At 38.4% G+C, this 26,163-nt stretch overlaps 3 protein-coding genes and 1 long non-coding RNA gene across 5 annotated transcripts; 2 read left to right on the top strand and 2 right to left on the bottom strand.

The window, feature by feature from the left end:
- Positions 1-643: 643 nt before the first annotated feature.
- LOC138895319 (uncharacterized) lies at positions 644-2,406 on the bottom strand. The gene is made up of 2 exons (XM_070179997.1): positions 2,242-2,406; positions 644-1,279 (listed from the first exon to the last, which is right to left on the bottom strand). The coding sequence occupies exons 1-2, from the start codon at positions 2,404-2,406 to the stop codon at positions 644-646; spliced, it is 801 nt and encodes a 266-aa protein (XP_070036098.1).
- Positions 2,407-12,860: 10,454 nt separating this feature from the next.
- Positions 12,861-14,909, bottom strand: LOC104102183 (uncharacterized). The gene is made up of 3 exons (XR_687609.2): positions 14,610-14,909; positions 13,923-13,987; positions 12,861-13,182 (listed from the first exon to the last, which is right to left on the bottom strand). It is a non-coding gene; the product is annotated as an uncharacterized lncRNA (long non-coding RNA).
- A 2,338-nt stretch (positions 14,910-17,247) lies between these two features.
- On the top strand, positions 17,248-22,963 carry LOC104102184 (uncharacterized). Of its 2 annotated transcripts, none has more exons than XM_009609833.4 (5): positions 17,248-17,615; positions 18,466-18,886; positions 18,985-20,239; positions 20,349-20,495; positions 21,988-22,963. In XM_009609833.4, exons 2-5 carry the CDS (start codon positions 18,836-18,838, stop codon positions 22,596-22,598), a joined length of 2,064 nt encoding a protein of 687 aa, XP_009608128.1. In that variant the 5' UTR covers positions 17,248-17,615; positions 18,466-18,835; the 3' UTR covers positions 22,599-22,963. The 2 variants fall into 2 exon arrangements, with proteins under 2 accessions (XP_009608128.1, XP_070037473.1); XM_070181372.1 differs by lacking the exon at positions 17,248-17,615 and having other exon boundaries at positions 18,579-18,715; positions 18,836-18,886.
- On the top strand, positions 22,935-25,333 carry LOC138895320 (uncharacterized). The gene is made up of 2 exons (XM_070179998.1): positions 22,935-23,042; positions 24,527-25,333. Exons 1-2 carry the CDS (start codon positions 22,935-22,937, stop codon positions 25,331-25,333), a joined length of 915 nt encoding a protein of 304 aa, XP_070036099.1.
- Positions 25,334-26,163: the final 830 nt, after the last annotated feature.

A 26,163-nucleotide genomic window follows, 5' to 3' on the forward strand; every position in this document is an offset into this window, starting at 1 on the left:
CCAAGTCTTCACTGCCTCAATCTTCTATGTATCAACTCGGATACCCTCACCTTAAATAATATGACCAAGGAAGGCTACAGAATTCAACCAGAATTCACATTTAGAAAATTTTGCATACAACTTCCTTTCTTGTAGAACTCTGAGTACAGTACATAAATGATCTGCATGCTCAGCCTCTGAATGAGAGTAAATCAAAATATCATCTATAAATACAATCACAGACTGATCTAGAAAGGGATGAACACACAATTCATCAAGTCCGTGAATATTGCTGGGGTATTGGTCAACCCGAATGACATAACTCAAAACTCAAAGTGCCTGTATCTGGTCCTGAATGTTGTCTTCGGGATATCTTTCTCTTTAACCCTTACCTGATGGTAGCCACACCTCAAGTATATCTTCGAAAAATACTTGGCACCCTGCAACTGATCAAATAAATCATCAATTCTCGGGAGCTGGTACTTATTCTTGATTGTCGCCTTATTCAACTGCCTGTAATCAATACACATCCGCAAGGAACCATCTTTCTTTCTTACAAATAACACAGGTGCTCCCCACGGTGATGTACCGGGTCTGATAAAGCCTTTTCTAGAAAATCCCTAAGTTGTTCTTTCAATTCTCTCAGCTCTGCAAGTGCCATTCTTTACGGAGGAATAGATATCGACTGGGTATCTGGTAATGTGTCAATAGCAAACTCAATCTCGCGCTCTGGCAGAAGGCCTAGAAGCTCATCGGAAAAAACATTGGGAAACTCATTAACCATCGGGATAGACTGAAGGGTCGGTGACTTTGCTTTCTCATCTTGTACCCGAACTAAGTGGTAAATATAACCCTTTCTGACCATCTTCCTTGCCTTGAGATAGGAAATAAACCTACCTCTTGGCGATGCAGTATTACCTTTCCACTCCAGAATTGACTTTCCTGGAAACTGGAATCGAACCATCTTTGATCTACAATCAACATTAGCATAACAAGAAGCCAACCAATCCATACCCATTATAACATCAAATTCCACCATATCTAACTCAATCAGGTCTGCTACTGTAGAACGACTATGAACTATTACTACACAGTCTTTATATACCCGTTTAGCTATCACTAGATCCCCAACAGGTGTAGACACCTCAAAAGGTTCAATCAACTCAGGTTCTATCCCAAACTTACTAGTAACCAACAGTGTGATGTACGATAAGGTGGAACCTGGATCAATCAATGCATATGCATCATATGAGGAGACTGATAATATGCCTGTAACAACATCAGGTGATGACTCTTGATCCTGTCGACCCGCTAATGCATAAATACTGTTTTGAGGACCGCTCGAGCTAGATGCTCCACTTCTGTCTCTACCACGACCAGCTGGTGCTTATGAACCTTGCCCAGGGGGCATACTGATGATGACAAACTGGCTAAAGATCTCTCTGACTTAACTATACCTTCACTACCTCTCGTCGGACAATCTCTCATAACGTGGCCTGGATGACCACAAGTATAACAAACACCCAACCCTACAAGGTACTGCCCGAAATGCTACTTACCACACTGAGCACATCGTGGCAAGGGTGCCTCATCTGACTTAACTCACCCCTATACTGTGAACTAGAGGCCCTGGAACTCTGACTGGGCCCTGAATATGTAGAACGATCAAATCTCCTACCGATAAACTGAGGGGGTGCACTAGCCGATGGCTAGGCTGGATACATGGGGTACTGTTATTGCTAATCACCTCGAAACTCATTGGAAGGACCTGAATATCTCGCTCTCTTACTCTAGCCCCTATCATGCTCACGATTGGCCCTCTGCTTCTGCTTGTGCTCCTCTACACCCTGAGCGTATGCCTGAATATGAGAAATATTTATGCCTGGCTGAAGTGAGACCGACATACAGTCATTAAGCAGGTGCGGCTCCAACCCCATCACGAATCGGTGAACCCGATCCTCCATCTTAGCTACAATAGTGGGAGCATACCTAGCCAAAGAATCAAACTGAAGGTTGTACTCCTGAACACTTATATTACCATGCCGAAGGGTCAAGAACCTATCAACTCTGTCCTGTCTAAGCTCTGGTGGCAAATAATGACAAAACAAAGCCTCTGCAAACTCTTGCCATAGTTCTGGACAACTCCCAAGACTCGTACCAATTAAATGCAACATCCCGAAGTCTATAAGAATCTAGTTCAACTAACTCAGTCGTAGTGGCCTTTATTACCCTCAAAGTTCTTTGCATCCTATCAATAAATACCTGAGGGTCCTCATTTGGATCTCCTCCAGTGAATACGGAAGGGTCCAAATAAATGAAATCGTGAACCCTCGCACTGATGGCCCTATCTGCATGACTGATACCTACCTCCTGGCATCGAGCCTGTGCGGCAACTAATCGAGTCAATAGCTGAATAGCATTTCTCATCTCCAGACCATGTGCATCTAGCTGAGGAACTGAGGGTACTGGGGATGGCACTGGAGCTGGTGCCCCTCGGATCTCCTTCGGAGAGGGTAGGGTATGTGAAGTTTGAGATGGAGTCTCACTATATGACTCTCCCCGAGACCTGGTAACTCGTGGCGCTCCACTTGTGGTCTCATCATCCACGGACTTGCCCTTCTGGGCGGCTGTAGCCTACTGGGGCATCGCTGAAAACATAATATAACGTTAGAAAAATGAATTCTTATATCGCACAATCTAAGATAAAAAGGGAGGGTAACATCCTATATGTCCTTCAGTCTCTTGTTTATAAGTGCGGTGCATAACACACTCATAAACAAGACTTTACTAGACACGGTTTGTAGACAACCCTATGATGGAACTGCTCTGATACCACTTTTGTCACGACCCAAACCAATAGACTTTGACGAGTGCCTGAGTTCTACCTATCGAACACCCCTAAGCATACGTTTAAGATATAAACATGAAATGAGTGTAGGTCATGCACAACATCTGCCCCTAAACTGCTGAATCATGTGAATAGCATACGTTAGGAGACATATTCAAAAGACATATACATATACATGCGGAATACAGTAGGGTGAGCCGACAAGGCCATATACTATCCAACTATAGATGATTGTTTACAGATCTCTAATAGAGTATAAAACTGTATAAAGGACGGGACTGGGCCCCATCATACCCTTATATGTATACAAACGTATTGTACCAAAACCCAATAGCAACTCCGGATCAAATGGAGCACACCAACTCTCGCTGAGCTAGGATCCTAAGGAGGGGGACCGTCAGCCTATCTACCTGCACCATCAGGCATGAAACGCAGGCCCCCAGGCAATAGGGTTGTTAGTACGAATAATGTACCGAGTATGTAAGGCATAAAAATCAATATATAAAAGGCATGAAAGAAACATGGAGTAAAGAACTCAACATGTAAGTCTGAATAGCTATGTGAATCATGAAAATATTTATAATGTCATGCGTATGTGTATAAATGTCATATCATGCATAGATATATGCGTACATAACATCATCAGGCCTCTGAGGGAATCCCATCATATCATCTCGGCCTCTGTGGGCAAAATCATGAACGTATACCAGCTGATTAGATAGTGGTGTGTATATAACGCCATAACCTTTCCCCATACCCCATATACATATAATATACGAATATATAACACCATATGGTCATAGGTCAATATAAATGTGTAAATGAATGCAATGCATAATAAAGTAAGTCAATACGATCTCTCGAAATGTCATGAGACACATGAACAGACGATATGATAATAGGACATATGGGGAATCAAGAACATAGGCAACCCTAGTACTTCTAAGAATATAATCATTTGTGAAAGTGGCGTGCTTGCTCGTTTCGTTGTATCATATGGATCAAACCAAATTAAAAGAAGGGATAGCCTTAACATACCTGTATGATCTCTTACTTATTACTCAACCAAGCTCAACACAACTTCTTGCATCTACAACAAGTGAAATGATATTGCCGTTAACATATAATGTCGTACAATCGTATTTGGCTAGTCGTATGGCTTAAGGAAAGTCGGGCAGCAAGTCCCCTATTTTTAATACATCCAAAAGATCACTAATTGTCATCAACATCCCAACAACAACAACTATAACCAATAATAGCAACAACAATAATATAATCCAATATAAGTTTCTCCGGATTATCTTAACAATCATATTGAGAGGCAAGCTTGTTTTTACTCATAACAAAATATAACCTGCTTATTCCATAAATAGGTTTACAACCTTCAGAACATCATACTTATATGTACTATATTATTTCTAGTTCAAAATATCCACAAAATGCCTTCCAAAATAACCCCATACGTCTAACACCTTAATTTTTATCGTCAATCACTTGTTTTTCATCTTTTCTTATTCAATCAACTTAATTAACACCTAGAAAAACTTAACAACAGCAGCCACAACATTATCAAATTATTTCTCACAATTTCCAGCCACCACAAACCATATATTTAGCCATAAAATAGTCCAACCAAAAAGACAACCATATCCCATGTTTATTCAAGTGTTATCTTATGGTTTTTCACTGAAACAATACAACCAACACAAGATTAACCTTAGGCACAATCAAGAAGATGTTATACATACCTTGGACAGCAGCTACAACTCGACACCCTATCTCAACTTAGCTCACAATAGCCCTCAATCACACCACAACATCATAGAAGCATTCTCTTGTAGTCTTTAACAACTTTGATGATGATTTGAGTTGATTTCCCTTGAGTTTGGTTCTTGGGATTTTGAAATACGTTAGAAAGGGTTTTGGAAAGCTTTTGGACAAAATTTGGACGAGAAATGACTCGAAATGAGGTTGAAACATCTTTTAAAGACGTAAGGTCGGTGGCCATCTCAAGTGGGTCCCAACCGAGCTGCTTGCGCAGTCTCGCGAAAATACGTATATCTCTCTACTCCGATGTCGTATAGATGAACGATTTAATAAGTTGGAAACTAGACTCGTAGATATTCCATTTGGTATATAGTATGTCCCAAAAAGACCCCATAAAGCACATGGAATCTATTGCTCAAAAAGCTCTGTTACAAGGCAAATCCTTAGTCTGTTTTCCGCAACTTTAATCCGATTTTCCCCAAACTTTATATTTTCTATCGAAACATCATATATAGCCATATTATGACTTTAAACTCATTTAAATCATGATTAACAAGTCTCATATTTATTACATCACCTTGGGACGCACAAGGTGTAATAAACATATCACCAACTACTAAAATTCCCGACCCCGGAAGGAATCAAGCAGATAAGAGGAGATCAACCGGCAATAAGAGAGATGAATGCATTATCGATTTTCAGCAGTAAAGGGAAGGATCCCAGTAAATAGTAATTATAGGAACCGACGCTTGCTCCCGTGTCAAGTGAATATGATAAAGGCGAGGAGTCGTCGGAATCCCACCTGGTACCGAGATACTTTCAGGTACCGAAAGAGACAGACATAACCAAATCCACGAAAAAAGAACTTGAGCAAGTGGCTTTATTCGAAGAATTCTTGGAAAGGAAGTTTTACTTGGGGAACAAGACTCAATCCCGAACTCATTCGGGATTTATTAAATTCCTTAAAGCTAACGTTAATTGTTTTGCATGGTAGCACTCGGATATGACAAGTATCCCACTAGAGGTGGTCGTACACCGCTAAGCCCGAACCCGAGCTTTCCTCCGGTAAGGCAAAAGAAATGCCCAATAGCCAAGGTCAGAAACAGGTTTGTTAAAGAAGAGGTAACACAACTACTCGACATCGGTTTAATACGGGAGGTAAAGTATCCCAAATGGTTATCTAATGTAGTTGTAGTTCCAAAGAAGAATGACAAGTTTAGAATGTGCGTAGATTATAAAGACTTGAATAAGGCGTGCCCTAAAAATTCGTTCCCATTGCCAAACATTGATCAAATGATTGATGCAACGGCCGGGTACGAGTTAATGAGTTTCCTCGATGCTTATTCCGGGTACAATCAAATCAAGATGAACCAGGAGGATTATGAAAAAATTTCGTTTATAACAAACTTTGGGACATATTATTATAACGTGATGCCATTTGGGCTTAAAACACCAGAGCAACTTATCAGAGGCTCGTGAACAAGATGTTCGAGAAGCAAATAGGCAAAATAATGGAAGTGTGTATAGATGATATGTTAGTCAAGTCTTTGAATACAGGCAATCATTTAAAGCACCTCCAAGAGACCTTCGATATCTTGAGGAAGCATAACATGAAGCTCAACCCGGAAAATGTGCGTTCGGGGTTGGCTCCGGCAAATTCTTGGGTTTATTGGTCTCGCAGAGAGGGATCAAGGTAAATCCTAATAAAATCAAAGCCATCGAAGATATCCCGAACCAACTAACGAGCATAAAAGAAGTACAGAGATTAACCTAAATATTGGACGCAGGTTTATCTCTCGATCCTTAGAAAAGTGTCATCACTTCTTCTCGCTTCCCGTAGAAGAAGAACAATTTCGAATGGACTTCGGAATGTCAGCAAGCCTTGAAAGACCTGAATGTTATCTATCAAGCTCCCCGCTACTATCAAAATCGGGGGAAGGTGAACAATTCCTAATGTATCTAACAGCCTCGGAAGTAGTAGTAAGTGTCGTTCTAGTTCGGGAGGACTAAGTATGCAATTTCATGTCTATTATGTTACTAAAATTTTGTCATGAGCAGAGACTCATTATCCGCACCTCAAAAAGATGGAATTAGCTCTCATAGTCACCTCTCCAAAGATTAGGCCTTGCTTTCAGTGCCACCCAATAGCTGTTATGACAACCTTCCCCTTGCGGAATGTTCTTCAGAAGCCTGAGTTGCCAGGTCGGTTGTCCAAGTAGGTAGTCGAAATTAGTGAGTTTGATATTGGATACAACCTAGGACTGAGATCAAATCACAAGGTTTGGCCGACTTTATGGCTGATTTCAGTCCCGGGTTAATGCCCCTGGCTGCTAAAGAAGTGGTGTTAGTGTCGGAAACGACATCAATAGTTTGGACCTTGTTCATAGATGGAGCTTCTAATGTGAAAGGGTCCGGGCTCATGGTGGTTCTAATCACGCCCTCGGGGGAAATCCTGAGGCAGGCTATTAAAATTGTTCTGTTAACTAACAATGAAGCCGAGTATGAGGCTTTGGTTGCAGGGCTCGAACTGGCCTGAAGACTTAGCTCCAAGGTCATAGAGATCAAATGTGATTCCTAGCTGGTAGTAAACCAAGTGTACGAGATTTTCGACACAATAGAGGAATGTATGCAACAATATGTGAATAAAGTTCAGGCATTGCTTGCACGATTCAGGGAGTGGTCGATCACACACATTCTGAGAGAAGAGAACATGGAAGCAGATGCATTGGCTAATTTGGGTTCGTCTATGGAGATGAAAGGATCTAACTCTGGTACTATCGTTTACCTTATGCATTTGGCACTAGATGTGGACGGCTACTCTGAGGTAAATACAACCAACCTAGTCTAGGACTGGAGCAATGAGATCTTCGAATATCTCCGGTATGGCAAGTTTCCCGGAGACCTGAAGGCATCCCGGGCACTACGCACCATTGTGGCTCGCTACTGCATCATGGGTGGGCAATTATATAGGAGGTCATACCAAGGCCCGTTGGCCCGATGTTTAGGATCCTCGACGCGGACTACGTGATGAGAGAGGTCCATGAAGGAATTTGCGGGAACCATTCTGTTGCAGATTCGTTAGTACTAAAGCTAGTTAGGACAAGTTACTACTGGTCCCGGATGGAACAAGACGCAAAGACGTTCGTGCAGAAATGCGACAAGTGACAGCACCATGCACAATTGGTGCACCAACCGGCGGAACTCTTGTATTCGGTACTGTCCCCATGGCCATTCATGAAATGGGGATAGATATAGTCGGTCCACTGCCACCAGAGGTTAAAGCAGGTCCTTACCAAAAGATCAGCGAGTGCGGAGTGATCGATTTCCTATAGGAACATATAATCTATCGATTCGGAATACCGAAGGAAATTGCCTGTGTAAACGAACCACAGTTCATTGGCTCCAAAGTCACGAAATTTCTCGAAGACTTGAAAATCAAAAAGATTACATCCTCACCGTACCATCCGAGCACTAATGGACAGGCGGAGTCAACCAATAAGGTGATTATCCAAAACCTCAAAAAAAGGTTAGAAGTAGCTAAGGGCAAGTGACCCGAAGAGTTATCGGGCATGCTATGGGCATACCGGATGACGACAAAATCAAACACAGAAGAAACACCTTTCTCTATCATATACAGGGCAGAGGCTCTCATCCCGATGAAAGTAAAGAAGTCAATCTTATAGGTTTTCCGAGCAAATGAAAAACCAAATAATGAGGCATTGCTGGTGTAGCTAGATCTGTTCGATGAACACAGGGACTTGGCACACGTGAGAATGGTGGCTCAGAAGCAAATGATGGAAAGATACTATAATCGGAGGGCCAATCTACGTTACTTCGAATCAGGAGACTTGGTTTTGAGAAAAATGACTCAAAACACTAGGGAAATCAATGTTGGGAAGCTGTGTTAGACGTGTGAATGTCCCTATCGGGTTTCAGCTATCACCGGTAAAGGATCGTACGAGTTGAAAAATCATGGAGTCAAATTACCGAGCAATTAGAACGTGACTCACTTCAAAAAGTATTATTGCTGATGGATCCTACCTATACTAAAAGTATGTGCTGCACTATTTTTCCCTTCGACCAGTTTTTCTCCCAATCGGATTTCTCTGGCAAGGTTTTTCACGAGGCAACAATGAAAAGCATACTATGAAGGAAGCGTAATCGGCAAAGTTAGGACCTTTAAATGACAATGCATTGAAATGATAAACCACTACGGTATGGTTAAATAATCTTTGGTGCAATGGCAAGTTCCTAATGGGAAGTAAAGCTTGCCATCGAACCAAAGATTATTCAATCGTTCACAAGTGATTCTATCAACGAAGCAAGATTCCAGTGTTCTAATTCACATACTTCGCATCCGAACGTTGGGGGGTAGTATTGGATAAGATAGCAAGGATGCCGCAAGAACCGGGAGTACGAGACCCAGGAACAATAATGTCTCATCGAGATCAGGGACTGCATGGCCAACCCTGTAAAACTAAGTTGTACGAGTTAGCCACATGTATTGGCAATTTCATTTTAAGCAATCGAATGCTTATGTACTTTTAAAGATAGAAGGAATAAAATAAAGTTCTTTTATTTTTATCTTGTTTCTTGTCCAAACTATGAGTTAATTTTATCATTTGAAATTTAACTGAAAACTTCAAATTCTTGTACCGAAATGAACAGGAGACGTCCTCTTCAAGAGCACCGTAAACATAAGAGGACCCTCTATTATGAAACCCTCATAGTAAAGGATTGATTCCGGAAGTGTTTATGTCCGGAACAAGAAGCTATCAGACAAAAATACACCCGAAGCCTTATCTAATTCTATGCAAAAAGAATAAATTTTGTGCGATACTTAAGCAAGAGTCTTCTTTATTTATCAAAATGCCAAATAACATAAATGCAAAAGTACAAAGGGAAACAACAAAAGAAAATAAGAAAAAATCTAAACATTATCGCCGCCGGAACTCGGGGTGAGAGAAGCATTTACGTCCCCTCCCCCCGAGGAAGTGGACAGATCAGCCGCCGGTTCGGGACTTGGGCCTTCATCATTATTCTCTCCAAGTTCATCCTCGGTTACCGAATACAAGTAACCGGTACTCGAAGAGTCAGTTGCATCAGGCTGAGCAGGGAGCTATTCTCGAGCGATTAACTCTAGTGCTCGGGCCTTGGCGATGTAATCATCAATATCAATGATGCCCGCCTTGGCCTCCTCCAAGGTTTTTCTCCTCATATGATATATAACATATGTCTTTTCAAATACGAGGAATCCCCTTGGTGTTAAAGCTTTGCCTTAAGTCTGTCAACCTCGGCCTGAAGGCCATCCCTCTCATATCTCGTGGCAACGAGCTAGAATCAAGATCATAGATTGTAGAAAGGTGAAGCCAATTTTGCTACATAATCTTCTTGAATCTCTATAAGTAGAAAACAAGCAATAAGAGAACAAGTACGATACTGCGGTTGCATTATGCATTGCATTATTCAATAGACACTCCCATGAAAGGAAGTGTATTTTCTTCTTATCCTTCTCCAAAGCCAGTGGCTTTAGGTAGTTGGCGGGCTTCACCGACAGTAGATAGTACCCCTTCGAAACCGAAAGAGTTACACTTCTCTCCCCCCGGGATCTAGAGAAGGGGGTGAGTAATTGTGCCCCAAATTCCCGTGGTCAGGAGACTAAGGAGGAGAAACACCCTCCTCTTGAGCGTCTGTTATCGGTAGAGGAGATGCATTGGGTGTTAGTGATGAGGGTGCAGCTAGTTTAGAGGGGCATGAAGTTGTGGGCATTGAAGGTTGAGAAGCAGGTGTAACAGGATCAGCGCTGATTATTGGTTTCTCATCAACCGAAGGCAGAAAAGGCCCGGAGTCCGACCTCCCAGGACTAGAAATAGCAATAGAGGTCAGAAAGCGAGAATCGGCATCCTCTACTATCTCCATTTCACTCCAAAGTGCTCGGACCTCACCTTCGGTTGGGGTTTTAAGCTCTCCCAATTGAGCATTTGGTTGAGTTGATGAAGATCGTTTTCTTCTTTGCAGGGAAGCATCTTCATCACTAGTTTCTTCTTTGTCTTAAATGATCACAGTGACCATGGTCGGCTTGATCGTGGCCTTTTTTATTTTTTTATTCTTATCCTAGCCAAGAAAGAGCGCCTTTTTGGTTGCTTTATTTTCTGGTTGGGGACTCCGAGAGGAACTACCCCCACCGAAAGCAGATCCAAGAGAGCCGCTTCGAGCGAGAGCACTTTGTAACAATCTTGCAGCCTCCGCAGGGTCAGCCAAATATCGACCTCGGGGCAGGTGACAGAGCATTGCGGGACTCATGAATCAAGTAAAAGATATAGTTAGCAAATTTACTTATGTACATATGGAGGCAAAATGAAAATGGATTCAGTTTACCGTGGTTCTTGGCCTTCCACCTATATTTTGGGGCCATCTCCTTCTACCGATGGATTTCTAGTGTTGTGATATCCAAAATCTTCTGAACCAATTGGTCCAGTCCTTGAGTCCTTGGTGGTGTCCATCGAGTATCTGAAACAATGGAAACAAAAAGGTCAACAATGACGGGAAACAGTCTTTTTACAAATGAAAGAGATATAAACTTATGAGAACGATTCCATGATTCAGGAAAAAATGAAGTTATGGCCGGAATGATATCCGCGGTAACAATGATGACAAATCTCTTTATCCATCCACGGTCACTGTCATCATCCACGTCGGTGAGAAGGGCGTGGTGGCCACGTTTGCTGAAATTTATTACTCCCCAAGGAAGATTTTGGGAGAGTAGAGATTCATCATGTGTGCTAAGGTTAGGGTTTTCGTAGTCTTCATGCACAACTAGCAGACAAGCCACCATTCACCATATAGAAGGTCCTACTTGTCCAAAGCATACCTGGTACCGATGGCAAAACTCTAGAAATCTAAGATCATGGGGTCGAGTCCTCCACTCAAAGAAAACGGACCCAAGGTGAAGGGTTACCTATAGACATATGTAAAACCTTAATTGGTGAAGGTAACTTGCTCTATCAAATCCGGAGCAAGGATGTTAAGGTCTGGGCAGTTGCAGTCCTCCTTCACAGCAGGAATATTGGAAGGGTGAATAAAGGAGGGGTACTTTCTAACGGCCCAAGTCCGTGAAGACGCAGAGGGGAACTTCTCTTGGAAGTCATTGGCGATGCTCAGGTGTTTGGGTATAATGGTGCTTACCGTGGGAGGATCAATATCAACATCAACCTCTTTGTCTTTGCTTATCTTCGAGCCTCCACCAAAGAGAAGACCTGAGTTTTCAAAAGATTCAGTAAAAGAAGCCATGGTAGTAAAAAGGTAGTGAATTTTTTTGAAGAAAGTCAGAAAAAGATGAAAGCATAAGGAGGTTAAGTGCAATGAAGATGATGAACTTATGAAAATTTTGGAAGTAAAAGAGGTAAAATGATGAGAATAAGTAAAGATATAGACGACAAAAATTATGTTCATGATTACCTCGAGAAACGACAAAAATATTGCTAAATTGTAGGGCAACATGTGTTCGGGGTATTAAATGCGAGAAGACGTGCGTCCATTCAAGCGTCAAAGACTATTCAGAAGGTTTTCAGAAGATTTTCCGTCAAGACGGGGATCTTCACCAACTTTCCGGTGACACAAAGATATGCCACCATAAAGCAGGGGACTATCTGTATAGGGTAAAATTGGTTTATATTAAATGATCGAATAGTAACGTGATATATGGAACCGAAAATAAGTAAAAAGTAAATCAAGTAACAACCCGTCCGGGAACAACGACTGCAGTTGGCATCGGATAGACCCCGAAGGGAGCATGATCAACATGAGTAGATCATATATTTATCATCGGATAACGTTCAATGAAGAATATTTTCTTGTATTAAATGGGAAGTCGTTGCAGAGAACATTTGCATTCATGGTCTGCCATTACATATTCATCAATGGCCCATTTATTGTCATTTAAGAGGAATTTGATCCTATGATCTTGTTTTCCTAGGTATATCTATAAATAGTAGGCTAAACAACCATTGTAACACATGAATTTATTGGCAAAACTTATGCTATATTTTATTATCAAGCTTAATCGGATAACTTTATTCGCTCTTTTACATTGTTCTTATTTCTGTCCTCAGAGGCATTGCTTTCGGAGCCAAGCTTGTCATTTCCTTCGATTTTAACTGCTAAGTCTTATTTTTAGTCTTGTTTATTTGTCATTTTTTGGATCAAATCAGTTCCCTTGTCTATAAACCATATAACAAATTCAATTTTACTGTTTTACAAGTAAACATAGAAAACTAAATAAACATAACATGTTTATCTTATATAAAACATAAGTATCTAACCAGAAAATATAGGCATCTTTTAACAATTCCAATATCATACTCAGTGCTTTGCCCGTCATTCGGTACAAATACTTTATATGATACAATTTGACTAGAAAAGACAAATTAAAATACTTCGTGCACCCTTCATATAATGGTAGATTGCCATCTTTGACCAGCTCACAGAACTTTGCATATTCTTCATTATGCCGATTAATGTGCCTTTCATTAAATATTTCTTCTCTATTCATAGGCTCACGAGAAACACCATGCTCATTGATATTGTTCCTAGCGAACCCAAATGCATCATTGATCATAGTTTCCATTAAATCTTGGGGTTGCAAAATTGTTTCTATGACATGTGTGCTCTAAAATATTTTGTGGTATAGTTGCATTTGATTCTCACCATGCAAGTACCGAACTTTATAATTCTTTGGAAAAAACTTACAAGTTAGGTGCTCTTCAACTATATTTCTTCTTTTTCACTTGTAAAAATTACATTTTGGACACGGATACTTAATTATGCGCCCATTAATAGAACCATGCTCAAAAGCAAAATCCAAAAAATTTATTAGCCCACATGCATATTCAGGTGTATTTCGTACTTTGCTAATCCAAGATTTATCAATTGACATGGCTAAAAATAAAGACATAAGATAACATTACAAAATCAAAACGAAAAGTTAGTTCATAGCTTCTAAAGAATTTCTAAATGGAAATCAAAGCGAGAAATAAACAAAGAAAGGAACAATTGCAACTTATTTAGGGGGAAAATAATTATAGCATGCAAGAACTACCTAAAATTGTCTATATCTTTAATTTATTTCTGGTAAGTTAAAATATATGTAAGCTTAGGTATTTTGTAGGTCAGAATAAAATAATTATACAACAAAGAGGTAAGAATCCAACATCTTGTGATATATTTTCAATGATAAGAGGTAATTCAACACTAAAAAATAATTAATTTGCCTTTAAAAAAAGAAAGCAACTCAAAATAAAGGACAAATTTAAATTGTTAATAGCTATACCTAATGGTTTACTGTTGAAAGTCGATCCCAATAGCTTCAACAACAGTTTTTGATCCCTCCCCTACCTATCAAGCTCAAATGTAATATTTAGGTTAATATTAGTCTGAAGAACAACTAAAAAATATCGAATGAAGTGGATACAATATGAGTACAATCCAAATATCAAACAAAAATAGACCCAAAACTAGAAGAAAGAGAAAATAAAACCATTAGAATAGAAATTGGGGAAAAAATACTACACTATCAAATATGCATGGACTCTAGCAAACAGAAAAGAGAAATCAACAACTAAACCAGTAAAATTAGTAGCTAAACAAGTAAAATCCACAGCTAAAATCAATGAAATCAACGACTAAATCAGTGGAATCGACGGATAAAATCAGTGAATTCAACAGTTAAACAAAGAAAATAGACGGCTAAAGTCAGTTATTTGAATTAATCTACATAAAAAATACACGCCTAAAGTCAGTAAAATCGACGGGTAAATCAGTAAAATTGACGATGAAAATCAGTGAAATCAACGGGTAAATCAGCAAAATTGACGGCTAAAATCAATAATTTAAAATGTTCTTCATCCAATAAACACACATGCATGCCTTAAATAAGTGAAAACGATAGCTAATTTAGCAATTTTAATCCAATGAGTGAAACGAATTACACCATCAGAATATGGTCTGAATTCGATACCTTACCAAAACCTAAACGAATTCCATCAGGTGAATAAAGAAGGAGAGAAGGCCACGACATGTAGGGAAAGAGGTCATATTCTTAAGGGAATGAGAGATTTGGATTTTGGAGGAAAAGATATGACCACGGAGGGAGATCTAAAATAAGTGTGGGAAATACTAAATAGTTGAGGGAAGAGAATTAATTGTAAAAAAGTTCAAAAGGCTAGCGGCGGTTCGAACCGTTGTAAATCGAGAAAGAACCGTTGTTATAAAATATTACATATTTGCGGCGATTCACTGGAATCGCCGCTATAACCCCGTATTTTTATAGTGAAAGTTCGTCACATGGTTCATGTTACACCAAACGTTAATACATTTATATTACAAATATTCCTCCTAGCTATTAGGATATTTTAGTGACATTGAAGAACTTCGTTAGCATACGTTAGCTTTTATTTAGCCCTTTTAGTGTATGTATTTTTAGGCCATTTTGGCCTTAGTGAGTACAACTTTTTATAGTAGTAAAAGAAAGAAAGTCACATTATATATGAACTATTCAGTTTTATTTGATTGACTCATTTAAGTAATCAAACCAATTTACTTGGATACATGATAAGATTGTATTTTGATTAGTCAAACCACGTTATTTACACAGTTAGTTAATTTTGATCGGTTTTCAATAATTTCAAATATGATATGATAACCCCACTATCTCATTTAAGCTGACTCGTCACGTTACTTGACACATGACATGAATTTGGCGCATTCGAATAAAGTGACATTCAAGTGGATTTTGCTCCAACAAAGAGGGTACAAATTGTTCTGCACATCTAGTCCCATCCAGTTGGACTTAAAAAAAATCTAATAATATTAACTCAAATAATTAATTTGAGTTATAATGTGTTGAATTTAGAGTGTAGTTCATTTGTATGGATTTTATCCATGAAAACTTTAATGTCTACATAAGCAAATGATCCATGCATGTGATGCTAACTTATTTGATTTATGATTAGTCGTGGTTGATATTATACTTACAATAGTAAAGTATTTGCTTGAAGTTGTTCTTTTGGCTAAGGTCATATGTGTTTAGTTTAAGTGCATAACACTTAAAGAACACCTAATTTTAATTTTAAGCATGTTTGGAAAGCCACAAGAGAATTTAATTTGTGTGTAATTGGGTATAATTACACAATTTGGCATGTTTGTTTGACAAAGTAATTATTTGGTTAGTGAGTAATTTGATGTAATTGAGAGGAGGTAATTACACTCTCCAATTCTCAAGGTAGAGTAAAGAATTAGGTGTAATTACACAATGTAACTAAAAGGCACCCTTTCAAATTCTTTTTTTCCTTTTAAATATATTTTTATATGAGGAAACAAATAAGACATATTTTTCATTATGTAATCCGACCTTGTCGTGTTGCATATAAATAATTTATTGCTAGTTGATTCATTTATTTCATTTGGAATATTAATTCTAGCTTCTTCCCATGGATCGTAATCCTTCAATGAACCAGCCCTGCTTTATACAAATTCTTCAAGTTTTGTTCCTTCCATTATAATTGCTACAATAACCTTCATTAGCACCCAATAAGCACCAAATGAGCTTATCTTATTTGTTGTTGAAATTTGACATACGTTGTTATTATTAAATTATGCTATTTTTTCATTGTTCTTTTTCAAGTTATAAAATTATTTATATGGAGAATACCAATTATTTTATTATGATATTATTTACTATTTTATAATTATTTAATATATTTTATTACAAATATTTTCTTACAAAAATATGTATTTAATACATAATAATAAATAATATTTAATATTTGTTTTACATAAGTATTTTCAGAACAAAATTTATTTATATGTTAATCTGAAATTTTTTTTTATTCAACTATGTAATTACACTAGTACAATCAAATACGACACTGATAATTACACTGTAATTATATCACGACAAACAAACAAGCTATTGTAATTACTATACTGTGTAATTACTAGACTGAGTAATTACTACCCTTGTAATTACACAATCAAGTAATTACACATGACTTTCCAAACGGTGTCTTATAGTATTTGTGCTTTGCCTTAAAAGATAAACTTTTAGTATTTGCTTAACAAGCATGAGTATAGCAAGATTGAGAAAAAAACTAATATGACCAATCGCAATTACGTCTTAGACTGAAGCACAATTATTTTTCAAAAGCGGTGTTATTACATCTGGTCAGAGTAACCCATTAGGTAATTACCCTCTTGAATATTGAAATCATTAAAAGAGTAGTCCTATTTATTTCGTTTTTCTTTTCTGTAAATAAATGACTAAAGTTCAGTGTACAGAGCAAAGGAGAAGAAATAATTAATATACGACATAATCAAATCAGATCATCAATGGAATCATTAGTGATTAAACAATAATACAACCAAAAAAAGACAATAAACTCAGCTAGTATAGACAAAAATTAGCTTCAAAGCGTTCTTTAATTAGGTCAAAAGTCGCTACAAATCACCAACTTAAAAGCCGACCGATCCCAAATATAATCAACGGTTATAATTAAGCTGTCACATTTATATAAAACCACAGCCTGTTCAATTAGCGGTCGCTCTATGGAGTACTCTTCCCCTTTTTAAGTGGTCAAAAAATCCGATCGCAAAATTCTAATTTTAGTGGTCAGCAACTTCTCTTTCTAATCTCCGCTAAACAAAAAATATTTAGAAATATTCTTTTTTTCTTCTTGCTGATGAGTATATAGAACAGAATATATCCTAAGCTTATTTGTTAATCAATGAAAATAATTTAAAATAAAATAAAATAGTTGCAATAATTCAGGTGCCATTCAATAGAACTATAAATTTGAGCCAAACGACTCCTTCACATCTAGTTGTAGGGTTGTTGGTTGTTGCTATTCTTTCCTTCTTCTTACTCGTTCCCTTCAATTGAAAGCCACAAATTTTTATTTTTATTTTTGAAAAATTGTTCTTTTGTCATTTCAGCTCAGCACGTAAAGGTTAAGCTGGCTAGTAGAAGGTTAGATCTTCTAATTCTGCTTATTACTGTTGGTCTTTTTTTATTGACATGTTTTTATGTGGAAGTTTGATTATCTGAATTGGGATTTGATCGTTTATGCTATTGAAGGTGTGGATCTTGTTATGGATGTTAACATCATCATCATGTAACTGTTTTAGTGTTATTGTAATTGGTAAAAATGGAGTAGAATAGATTTTCAGGATTCATATAGTCGACCCCAACTAGTACTAGTAGTAGTTGTTGAATTGATATGTTTCCTACGGTTAGTGCTGTTTTGGAACTCGGAGCATAATGGGCATGCCCCTCTGCTTTCAATCTTGAAAACATGGTATATAATTGTGACTTTTGCTTTTAATTGAATTGTAGATGTTAAAAGAATATATATGAAGTTTGTTGTTGTTTGATTCCCATGGTCCGGTAAATCTGATCATATTTGTTACTGTTATTTAAATGTTAAGGAAGAAAATGCATGCAGAATCTCTCTTCTTTGATTATTTATGTGGCATTCCCTTTAGCTTAACATTATATTACTTCCAATCTTGAATTATACTGGCATGATATGGCTGCCTTAGTATATTCAATGCTCTGTGGATCTGGTCCGGTAAGATTTATATGCGATTTGAACTCCTACTCTTTTTTTTCTGTTGGATTAGAATCAAAATGATTGAGGGTATATGACCTGTCATCTAGTACATGGATTTTTAGAGATCTAAAGGGCAAGTGTATATAGAATCAAATTTCGAGATTCGTTATACCATATTGATTTCGAACTTCGTGACATGATATATTGCTCATCTCTTGGTTTCAATTTAGTTCATCTCAGTTTCAGCTTCTTTTTCTTATTTAACAGGTCGGTATCTTTGAGGTGTAGCAATCATTGGGTTCTTTTAGATTTTGACGTCTTCTTCCAGTCTGGCCGCTGTAACAACTTCCTGCTTTTCTCGCACCTCTAAGCAGGTGTGGGGCAAGGACGAGGGGTTGATATTACTATGTGTTTTGAGGAGATCAAGATCATCCCATATCTGGAGACTGTGCCGTGTCTCAGCAGGGCTCACACTTGATTATGGCTAAGATTGGCCTATGCTAAGTCTTGCAATCATGTGATCTTTTTTGCTGAAATTCTACTGATTATCGATTTAGTAAATATTAGATTATTAGAGCTCTTCAATATCTCGAAAGTGATTAGATCTCATGTGAACGATTTTTTTTCTTTTATAAAGATGTTTAGGTTTTCATGCTTCCCAGCTCACGTCCATTCCCACAAACAAAAGGTTAGAAAATAAATATTTTTGGATGTTATGAACATAATTACTTCTACTTTATTGCATAATTTAAAACTGTTGCTGATTATATGTTCCTCTCTAATTAGAAAACAACTCAATTTTCTGCCGAAGCAATGCATAAAACACTTGAAGATTGTTCTCAGAATCATGCCATGAAGGGTTTTGCTTACTTGTCGGCAGCTAGTGCATCATGTGCAGCGGAGAGAGATGCTCTCGAGAACTATGTCGATCATGCTTCCGATTCTTCTCCTTTAGAGCGTGATAATAAATCTGAGGAATTCAAGAGCAAATCTAATACTGAATGTGAATTCAAAAGACATAACAATGTGCAGATGAGGAAGAGTTTATCTTTGGGTAGTTGCTTGAATTTGGAAGGAAGAGTTGTCAGTGGTAATGACTCAGAGCATGAGAGTGGTAGATATTCTTGTGATGAATCAGATGATCGCTGTGGATCAGCAAGTGCAGATGGTGGGAAGGAACTTAATATCAGCTTGCTTGGTTTATTTCACGAAGCTGGACCTTCTGATTCTGTTCAAGTGAACTCTGATTTGGCTAACAATGAGTCAATATTTTCAATTGGAGATGCAAAAGAGTCAGAAAAAGGCGGACAAGAGAACTATGAGGTTCAGTTGTCTAATGCAAATGAGTCTGGTGACCATTCACCACGTACTACTCGTAGTATTGTAAAATCAAGTTCATTGCCTAACATTCATTCCACAGGTCGACAATTTAGCCACAACTTCAATCGTGCCAGATCTGCTGATGACTTAAATATTTTAGATGCAAGACGGAAAGAAAATTTCATGGATGAGGTAGCAAACAAGGTGATGAAAGACAAAGAAAAAGAAGATAGCTTACGGAATAATGAAAAAGTTAATGATAAAACCCCACCTGATGACAATTTTGATACTTATAACTATGTTGGCTCAGCCAAAGACTGGATACTACCTGGGATGGATGAGGTTAACATGAAGAAGCATGTTAATGCAGAATCTACATTTTGCCGGTGGAATGAATTGACAGGCAAGGATTTTAAGACTAAACGAATTGAGGAGTGGGTCACAGACCTTCAGCATTGTGGCAGATTTGATGAAGCAGATGACTTTTCTGTTCCTGACAACGGTCCCGAAGTGCAAACGGGTAAAGCTGTCTTGGATGCTTCTCCTGTTGCAAAGTTGGACGGTAAGGTCAACCCTGGTGCAGAAAGTGTTAAGAAATATATCTCTTCATTGAGTGCCAATGCCACGTCAGCTCAGCTGATAAATCATGGGTTGGTTGTGATTCCATTTCTCAGTGCTTTTGTGAGCTTAAGAGCACTTAACTTATCTGGGAATTCCATAGGTTTGTAGCTCATACTTTCTATCTGGATTTGAGACACCTTTTTCCTGCCCTCCAAGTCTTCGTATAGTTAGAGCTCTGACAGTTATCTTGCTTCTACGTTTTTCCGCAGTGAGGATAACTGCTGGTGCTCTCCCTCGAGGGCTTCATGTTTTGAATCTGTCCAGGAACAGTATCTCAGTTATTGAAGGATTGCGTGAACTTACACGACTTCGTGTTCTTGACCTGAGCTACAATCGACTAATAAGGATTGGACATGGTATGATTTTTTCAAGATGCACTACGAAATCGGTGGTAGACTTTCTTTGATGTAGACATGAATTATCTCTTAAAGTCCTAATAACTTGGTCATTAAGTTGATAGACAAAGCTCTTTTATTCATCTATGTGAATGAACGTGCAACTTTTGTAGAAAAATGCCACTTGAAAGGATACTTTGCAGTGTGAGGAACTTCAAGGAATAATTACTAATATCATGATGAATGTAGTAACCTGTATCGCGTATGAACTTGACATGTCTAGTTTGCATAATATCCAAGATCTGGTGCATTAGCAACTTTATTTGAATGTTAAATAAAATGTAAAATGCTTTACAAGTTTAGCCACAGGTATAGCATGAGTTAGCTGGTTCTTTGCTAGATTATCATGGTTTGCGGAATTTCACAAGTCCTTACATTTATTTTTCTTTTGAGTTTTCTTGCCATTTATATACCTTTCTCGGAAAGAAAGTGATGTAGCACCACTAGGAGGGAGGGAGAATTGGGAGAAGAGCAGAGAAAAAGAGGAGTAAGCAAGGGGATCAACTCATAAAATGTTAATCAATTGAAGTGGGTGCCAATGTACAAGGAGGGTCCTATTTATAGGTTGGGAGCCTTGCCCAAGTTAGAGTCTTAAAACAATGTAAACTATACCTCTAACTAAGAGATAAAGATAAAAACAAATAAATGATAAATATAAAATCAACAAAAGATAATATAAAGATGTAACCTAATCTAGATAATGATAAGGAGAAAATCTACTCTAAAAGATAATAGCCTAATAAAATAAAATACTAATTATCCTTTTCATTAAGGATTTACATCAGAAAGAACATAGAGTTGCTGCTTTGATCGATTTACTGAAATCTTCTTTATTGTCTAGGTAATCAAAGTTGGCAATTCAACTTAATAAAGCTAAAGTAATAACTTACTGACTAGTTAGGTACTGCTTCCATCTCAAATTAGTGCAATTCATCCCTTTTCAGGTCAATCCAAACTGCTGACCACTTTGCTAGTGAACAGAACATTACATATTAACAACAGAACAAGCCAGATAGGACTTAGTTGTTTACTTCTCTATGCTGTTTCCTTCTTTCATTTTTATTTCAATACGATCAAAAAGTAAGTCATGTGACTGTCATTAGCCCATTTTTCTAATGATAAAACTCTCATTATCATCCCGTTTAAATTGAACAGTTCATTTTCCTTTCAAGTAGGTAAAGATTCTCTATTTTATGGCCTCTTCTCTGTGGTACATTATCACCTAAGTACAAAGAATAGTTTCTTGTTCAACTCGGTTCTTATCAAGTGTGCTGAGTCAAATATATCCATTCAAGTCGGTGCTGAGGGACCATATTATTTCTCCATATGTTGAGCTTTAAGTTATCTTTCTTTCATTTGTCAATAATTTTTCCCTTTAAATTCTTCATCCTTATAAGCTTAGCAGATTGTAATTGAGCTAAATTACTCCTAATATGGACAATTTGGCTTGTAGGTCTTGCTTCCTGTTCTTCCTTGAAAGAGCTGTACCTAGCGGGGAATAAAATCAGTGAGGTTGAGGGTCTTCACCGCCTCCTAAAATTGAACGTCCTGGATTTGAGATTCAACAAAATATCTACAGCCAAATGTCTGGGCCAACTTGCAGCTAATTATGGTTCTTTACAAGCAATCAGCCTGGAAGGGAACCCTGCCCAGAAGAATGTTGGTGATGAACAACTGCGAAAATGTCTACAAGGCCTTCTTCCGAATCTCGTTTACTTCAACAGGAAACCCGTCAAGGTGAAGGACACAACAGACAGATCTGCTAGATTAGCCATTGGTGCTCATCAGATAGATCGAGGTCTCAAAACGGACCTTAAGGCTATGCGGAAGGCAAGCCATAGTGCTTCCACGCACAAAGCATCATCTTCATTGACTCATGGCCGTAAAAGTCAACCAATGACCACAACAAAACCATCCAAGATTAGATCCACCCGCCTGCCCCCTAGTGGAACTAAAACTAGTTCACGGCAACATGTCTATGACTTCAGCAGCAAGCTTCTTAGCTTCAGACCTGACCTATCTATGCGCAGGAGCCGAAGCGAGGGAACTCTTGGTGTGATTTGAGGATCGGATTTATCAGGGAGAACTGTCAACTTATGATACTTATGACGCGGTCTTCGTGTTTCAGTGTTTAAACTAGTATAAAATTAGGCGTATTTGTCTCTCCCCCTCCCTCTAGATTTAGTTTCCCAGCGACAATCTGCAAGGCAGCCTGCACATGCAAACTTCAGTCGTCTTGTGCCTTGCCTTATCCAGATTTTAGTTATATGCTTTAGCTGTTATTGGATTGTTTTTTAGGTCAATGTAACTGTGGTATTATTTGCTAGCGTTGTGTGTGGGCGATGTACCATAACAATTTGGGTACAATTAAGAACATTGTTTCTCAAATTGGATGTTCAAATGTGGTTGTTTTATCATTTTGTTTTTAATCCTCCTACATTTTTTGATTGTCCCAGAAGTTTTTTAGCTGTTTGTATACGTGGTTTAAAGGGGCAAATATCTTCAAAGGTATATCAAAATAACATGTCCGAATCTTCAACTATTGCAAGTAGTATTGATGCAACTCAGTGCTATATATGACCTAAATATTGGAATTTAACATACGCTACGAAAGTATAATAGCCATCTTGTTACAAAGGAAAAAGAGATGATAACCAATTAACCATTATATATTTTACCAACAAAGGTATCGGGTAATTCTGTCCATCAAAATTTGAATAACAAGAGTTTCATCTTTTTCGCACTAGTGTAACGAGTAGGTAACACTACTTTTAAGTTTTAACTCGAGCAGAAGAAGCAGCAAATTCACAAATGGAGACCTTGACTATTAGATGAGGAACATGTTACTCTATGGCAACTACCTCATAGTTTGAACTAGTAGGATGCAGTCAATTTGGTTGTTGACCCATTCTATCACTTGAAACTACATTGAAATAAATTGCTTTTGTGGTAACATACTTTTTTGGTCCCAAAATATACTTCTAAATTTTTTCATAGTATGACAAACACACAGATTTAGACATATACTTCTGATATGATATGAAATGTAATTATATCATGTAGAATATGTTTTGTTTACCCTAAAATTTGAGTAACAATTAAACTTATTTAATGGTTTTAAAGATACGTGATTTAATCCAATACCAATTGATAAACAAGAAATTGAATAGATAATCTGAATAGTAAAATAAATCAAACCAGTGTTCTAGCAGTGTTTTCGATCTCGATTCGCGATGGCCTCGAGGTTGGGTAACAAGAACAGTAAAGAACACAAAGTAAACAATGATGAACAATAATGGATAGTAAGTGAAATATAGAGCAACGTTTGTGTATATTCTTATCAGTCAAAAAATATCCCTTACAAATGAATGAGATCCCTCTTTATATAGTAGATGAATCCTAATTAATAAGGTACAATTCTAATAACGGAAACAAATCCCATGATTGGTGTCAATAACCGCTTGATTCGATCTGTTTCGGGATTTCCGCCGAGATCTTCGGTCGGTTGCTAATATCTCGCCATTTCGTTATTATGCTCGGTCTCGATTTTCAGTGAGCACTTCGATCTTCATGCTCCATACTCTGCCATTGAGCTCGAGCCTAGTCTATTACGAGCTTACTCTCGAGGCAGCTCCTCGTGCCTAGAAAATCGGACATGCCCGATTTCGACCGTATACAGATAGTCCCCGTGTTTCTTGGAATAAAATGATAAGAAACGGTTTGAGCCTCGATTTTCTGAAACTTCGATCATGATGTCGTCCTCATGACGTAAGCGACGGATGTGACCGAAATGTCCCGTCGGTTCAGTTCCCCAAATCATTAATGCCTGTCAGTTATCGGTCGGCCATTAGCGTTACCGAACCGTCGATGTGAGCCTATAAATACCCGCTCCTTCATTTAATCAAACTTTATTTTTGCTCTAATCAAACCTCTAAGTCTTCTCACTCTTTTCGTCTCTAAATCTGACTTGTGTTTTCCTTTTTTTTGTACAGGCCTTCGCCAAGTTTCGAGTTGACCTTAGCCAGTGTGAAATCGAGCTCCCAAAGGTCTCGGAGGAGAGGAACGCTCTGAAGCTTCTTTGTGGCCAAAAGGACGAAACTATAATGGACCTTCAAGCGGATTTGGCCAAGGCTCGTGAGGAAGAGGCCGAGCTAGATAAGCAGGTAACCATCCTTTTGATAGAGTATGGACTCGACCCAACTGTGGAGGTTAATACTTCACTATCTCAGTTGCAGCAAAAGGTCGAAAGGATCGAGCTGCTTCGGGGAGAAGTCGATCAGGTCAAGGCCGATTGTGATCGATGGAAGGAGAATATGGACCGCCTGGCTGCAGAAAAAGAAACTACCTTGGCCAAACTGTCATCGGCCAAGGTTCAACTTCGGGGCATCAAAGAGAAAAGTTCGGCCCAACCCAAGAGGATCGAGGAGCTTGAAATCGGGCTTGCTGAGGCCAAGGCGGAGATCGAAAAGACAAAGGTCATGGCGGACAAGTCCATTGCCATGTACCGGGCCGATGCTAAGGCTGCTCAAATGCAGCTAAGGGAGGGTTCTGACCGAGAGCGATGGATCATTGACTCGGCAAAGTGTCAATCCTGGAGGAAAACCCTCGAGGAAATCCATGTTCGAGATTTTGACCTCTCCGAGGAGATAGCCCGAGCCAAGGTGCTTGAATCTGAAGCCAGGCAGCTTGCCTCCTTAGATGATGAAGACGATGATGAAGAAAGCAGTCGAGGCGGATCCGATGAGGGGCCTGAAGGAGAAGTTGCTCCCAGAGAAGAGGTCGAAATCGACCGTAGTTAGGGCTTAATTTCTCTTTTTGTAAGACTTGATCGGTCTCTTGTACATAACCATTTTTACCAATATATAATAGAAAAACTTCTTTTGAATGTCTTCTCAGTTTTATATTCAAACATGTTTTGTGCCTTTGCCTTGCGAAAATTTTGTTGTTGCAGCCTCTGTAATCGAGTGAACACTAGCTCGAACTTAAAACAAACCCTTAGGTTTTTTAGACACGCCAGGGCGAGTCCCCAAACTCAATAATATGTTCGAGATTTCTGATGGCTTGATCGATGCCATGACTGCACTGTTTTTATAACTAAGTTCGAGTAAGTTTCGAACTTAGAATAGAACAAACCCTTAGGTTTTTTATCAAATAATGGGTAATTTTCGAACTTACACTAACATATCCCTTAAGGTTTTATGGCAGATCTTTGAGCTAAATTCAAGTCAGTTTTATTTGAACTCGGAATAGTGGAACCCTTAGGTCCGAGTTGAGTGAGAACAAGGTCTTGAACTCTAAATGTATTGGCCCTTAGGCCATTTTAGGTTGGGCCTATATGGCCTCTAACATATGGTTATTATTTCCCCCTTTCGGCTTAAAAAACTTAGTAAAAATTTCTTTATGCCTTAGCATGTATTTTTTTACCCATTGGGTTTTTTGAGGGTCCGATATCGGTTGAAACCCTTTTGTTTTTTGTGCCTTAGCACGTTTGTGTTAAGATAATTTGATACCTCTTAAGGTTTTTCGAGGGCTGTTTTTATCGAAGCCATTTTGACTATTTGCCGAGGGTAGCCTTTTAACTGGGTTTTCAAAGAATTTGAAGGCCTATCGTTATTGCGAAATTCGGACG

The sequence above is a fragment of the Nicotiana tomentosiformis genome, chromosome 7 (genome assembly GCF_000390325.3).
Source record: "Nicotiana tomentosiformis chromosome 7, ASM39032v3, whole genome shotgun sequence".
NCBI lineage: Eukaryota > Viridiplantae > Streptophyta > Magnoliopsida > Solanales > Solanaceae > Nicotiana > Nicotiana tomentosiformis.

Bases quoted from the DNA above. Each gene is read 5' to 3' on its own strand.
- LOC138895319 (XM_070179997.1), bottom strand. From the start codon at position 2,406: ATGAGAAATGCTATTCAGCTATTGACTCGATTAGTTGCCGCACAGGCT. The intron at 1,280-2,241 runs GTATTTATTGAT...GCGGGTCGACAG, and splicing joins ATCCAAATGAGGACCCTCAG to GATCAAGAGTCATCACCTGA.
- LOC104102184 (XM_009609833.4), top strand. From the start codon at position 18,836: ATGTTTAGGTTTTCATGCTTCCCAGCTCACGTCCATTCCCACAAACAA. The intron at 18,887-18,984 runs GTTAGAAAATAA...CTCTCTAATTAG, and splicing joins TCCATTCCCACAAACAAAAG to AAAACAACTCAATTTTCTGC. The intron at 20,496-21,987 runs GTATGATTTTTT...TTTGGCTTGTAG, and splicing joins ACTAATAAGGATTGGACATG to GTCTTGCTTCCTGTTCTTCC.
- LOC138895320 (XM_070179998.1), top strand. From the start codon at position 22,935: ATGTGGTTGTTTTATCATTTTGTTTTTAATCCTCCTACATTTTTTGAT. The intron at 23,043-24,526 runs GTATATCAAAAT...TTTTTTGTACAG, and splicing joins AGGGGCAAATATCTTCAAAG to GCCTTCGCCAAGTTTCGAGT.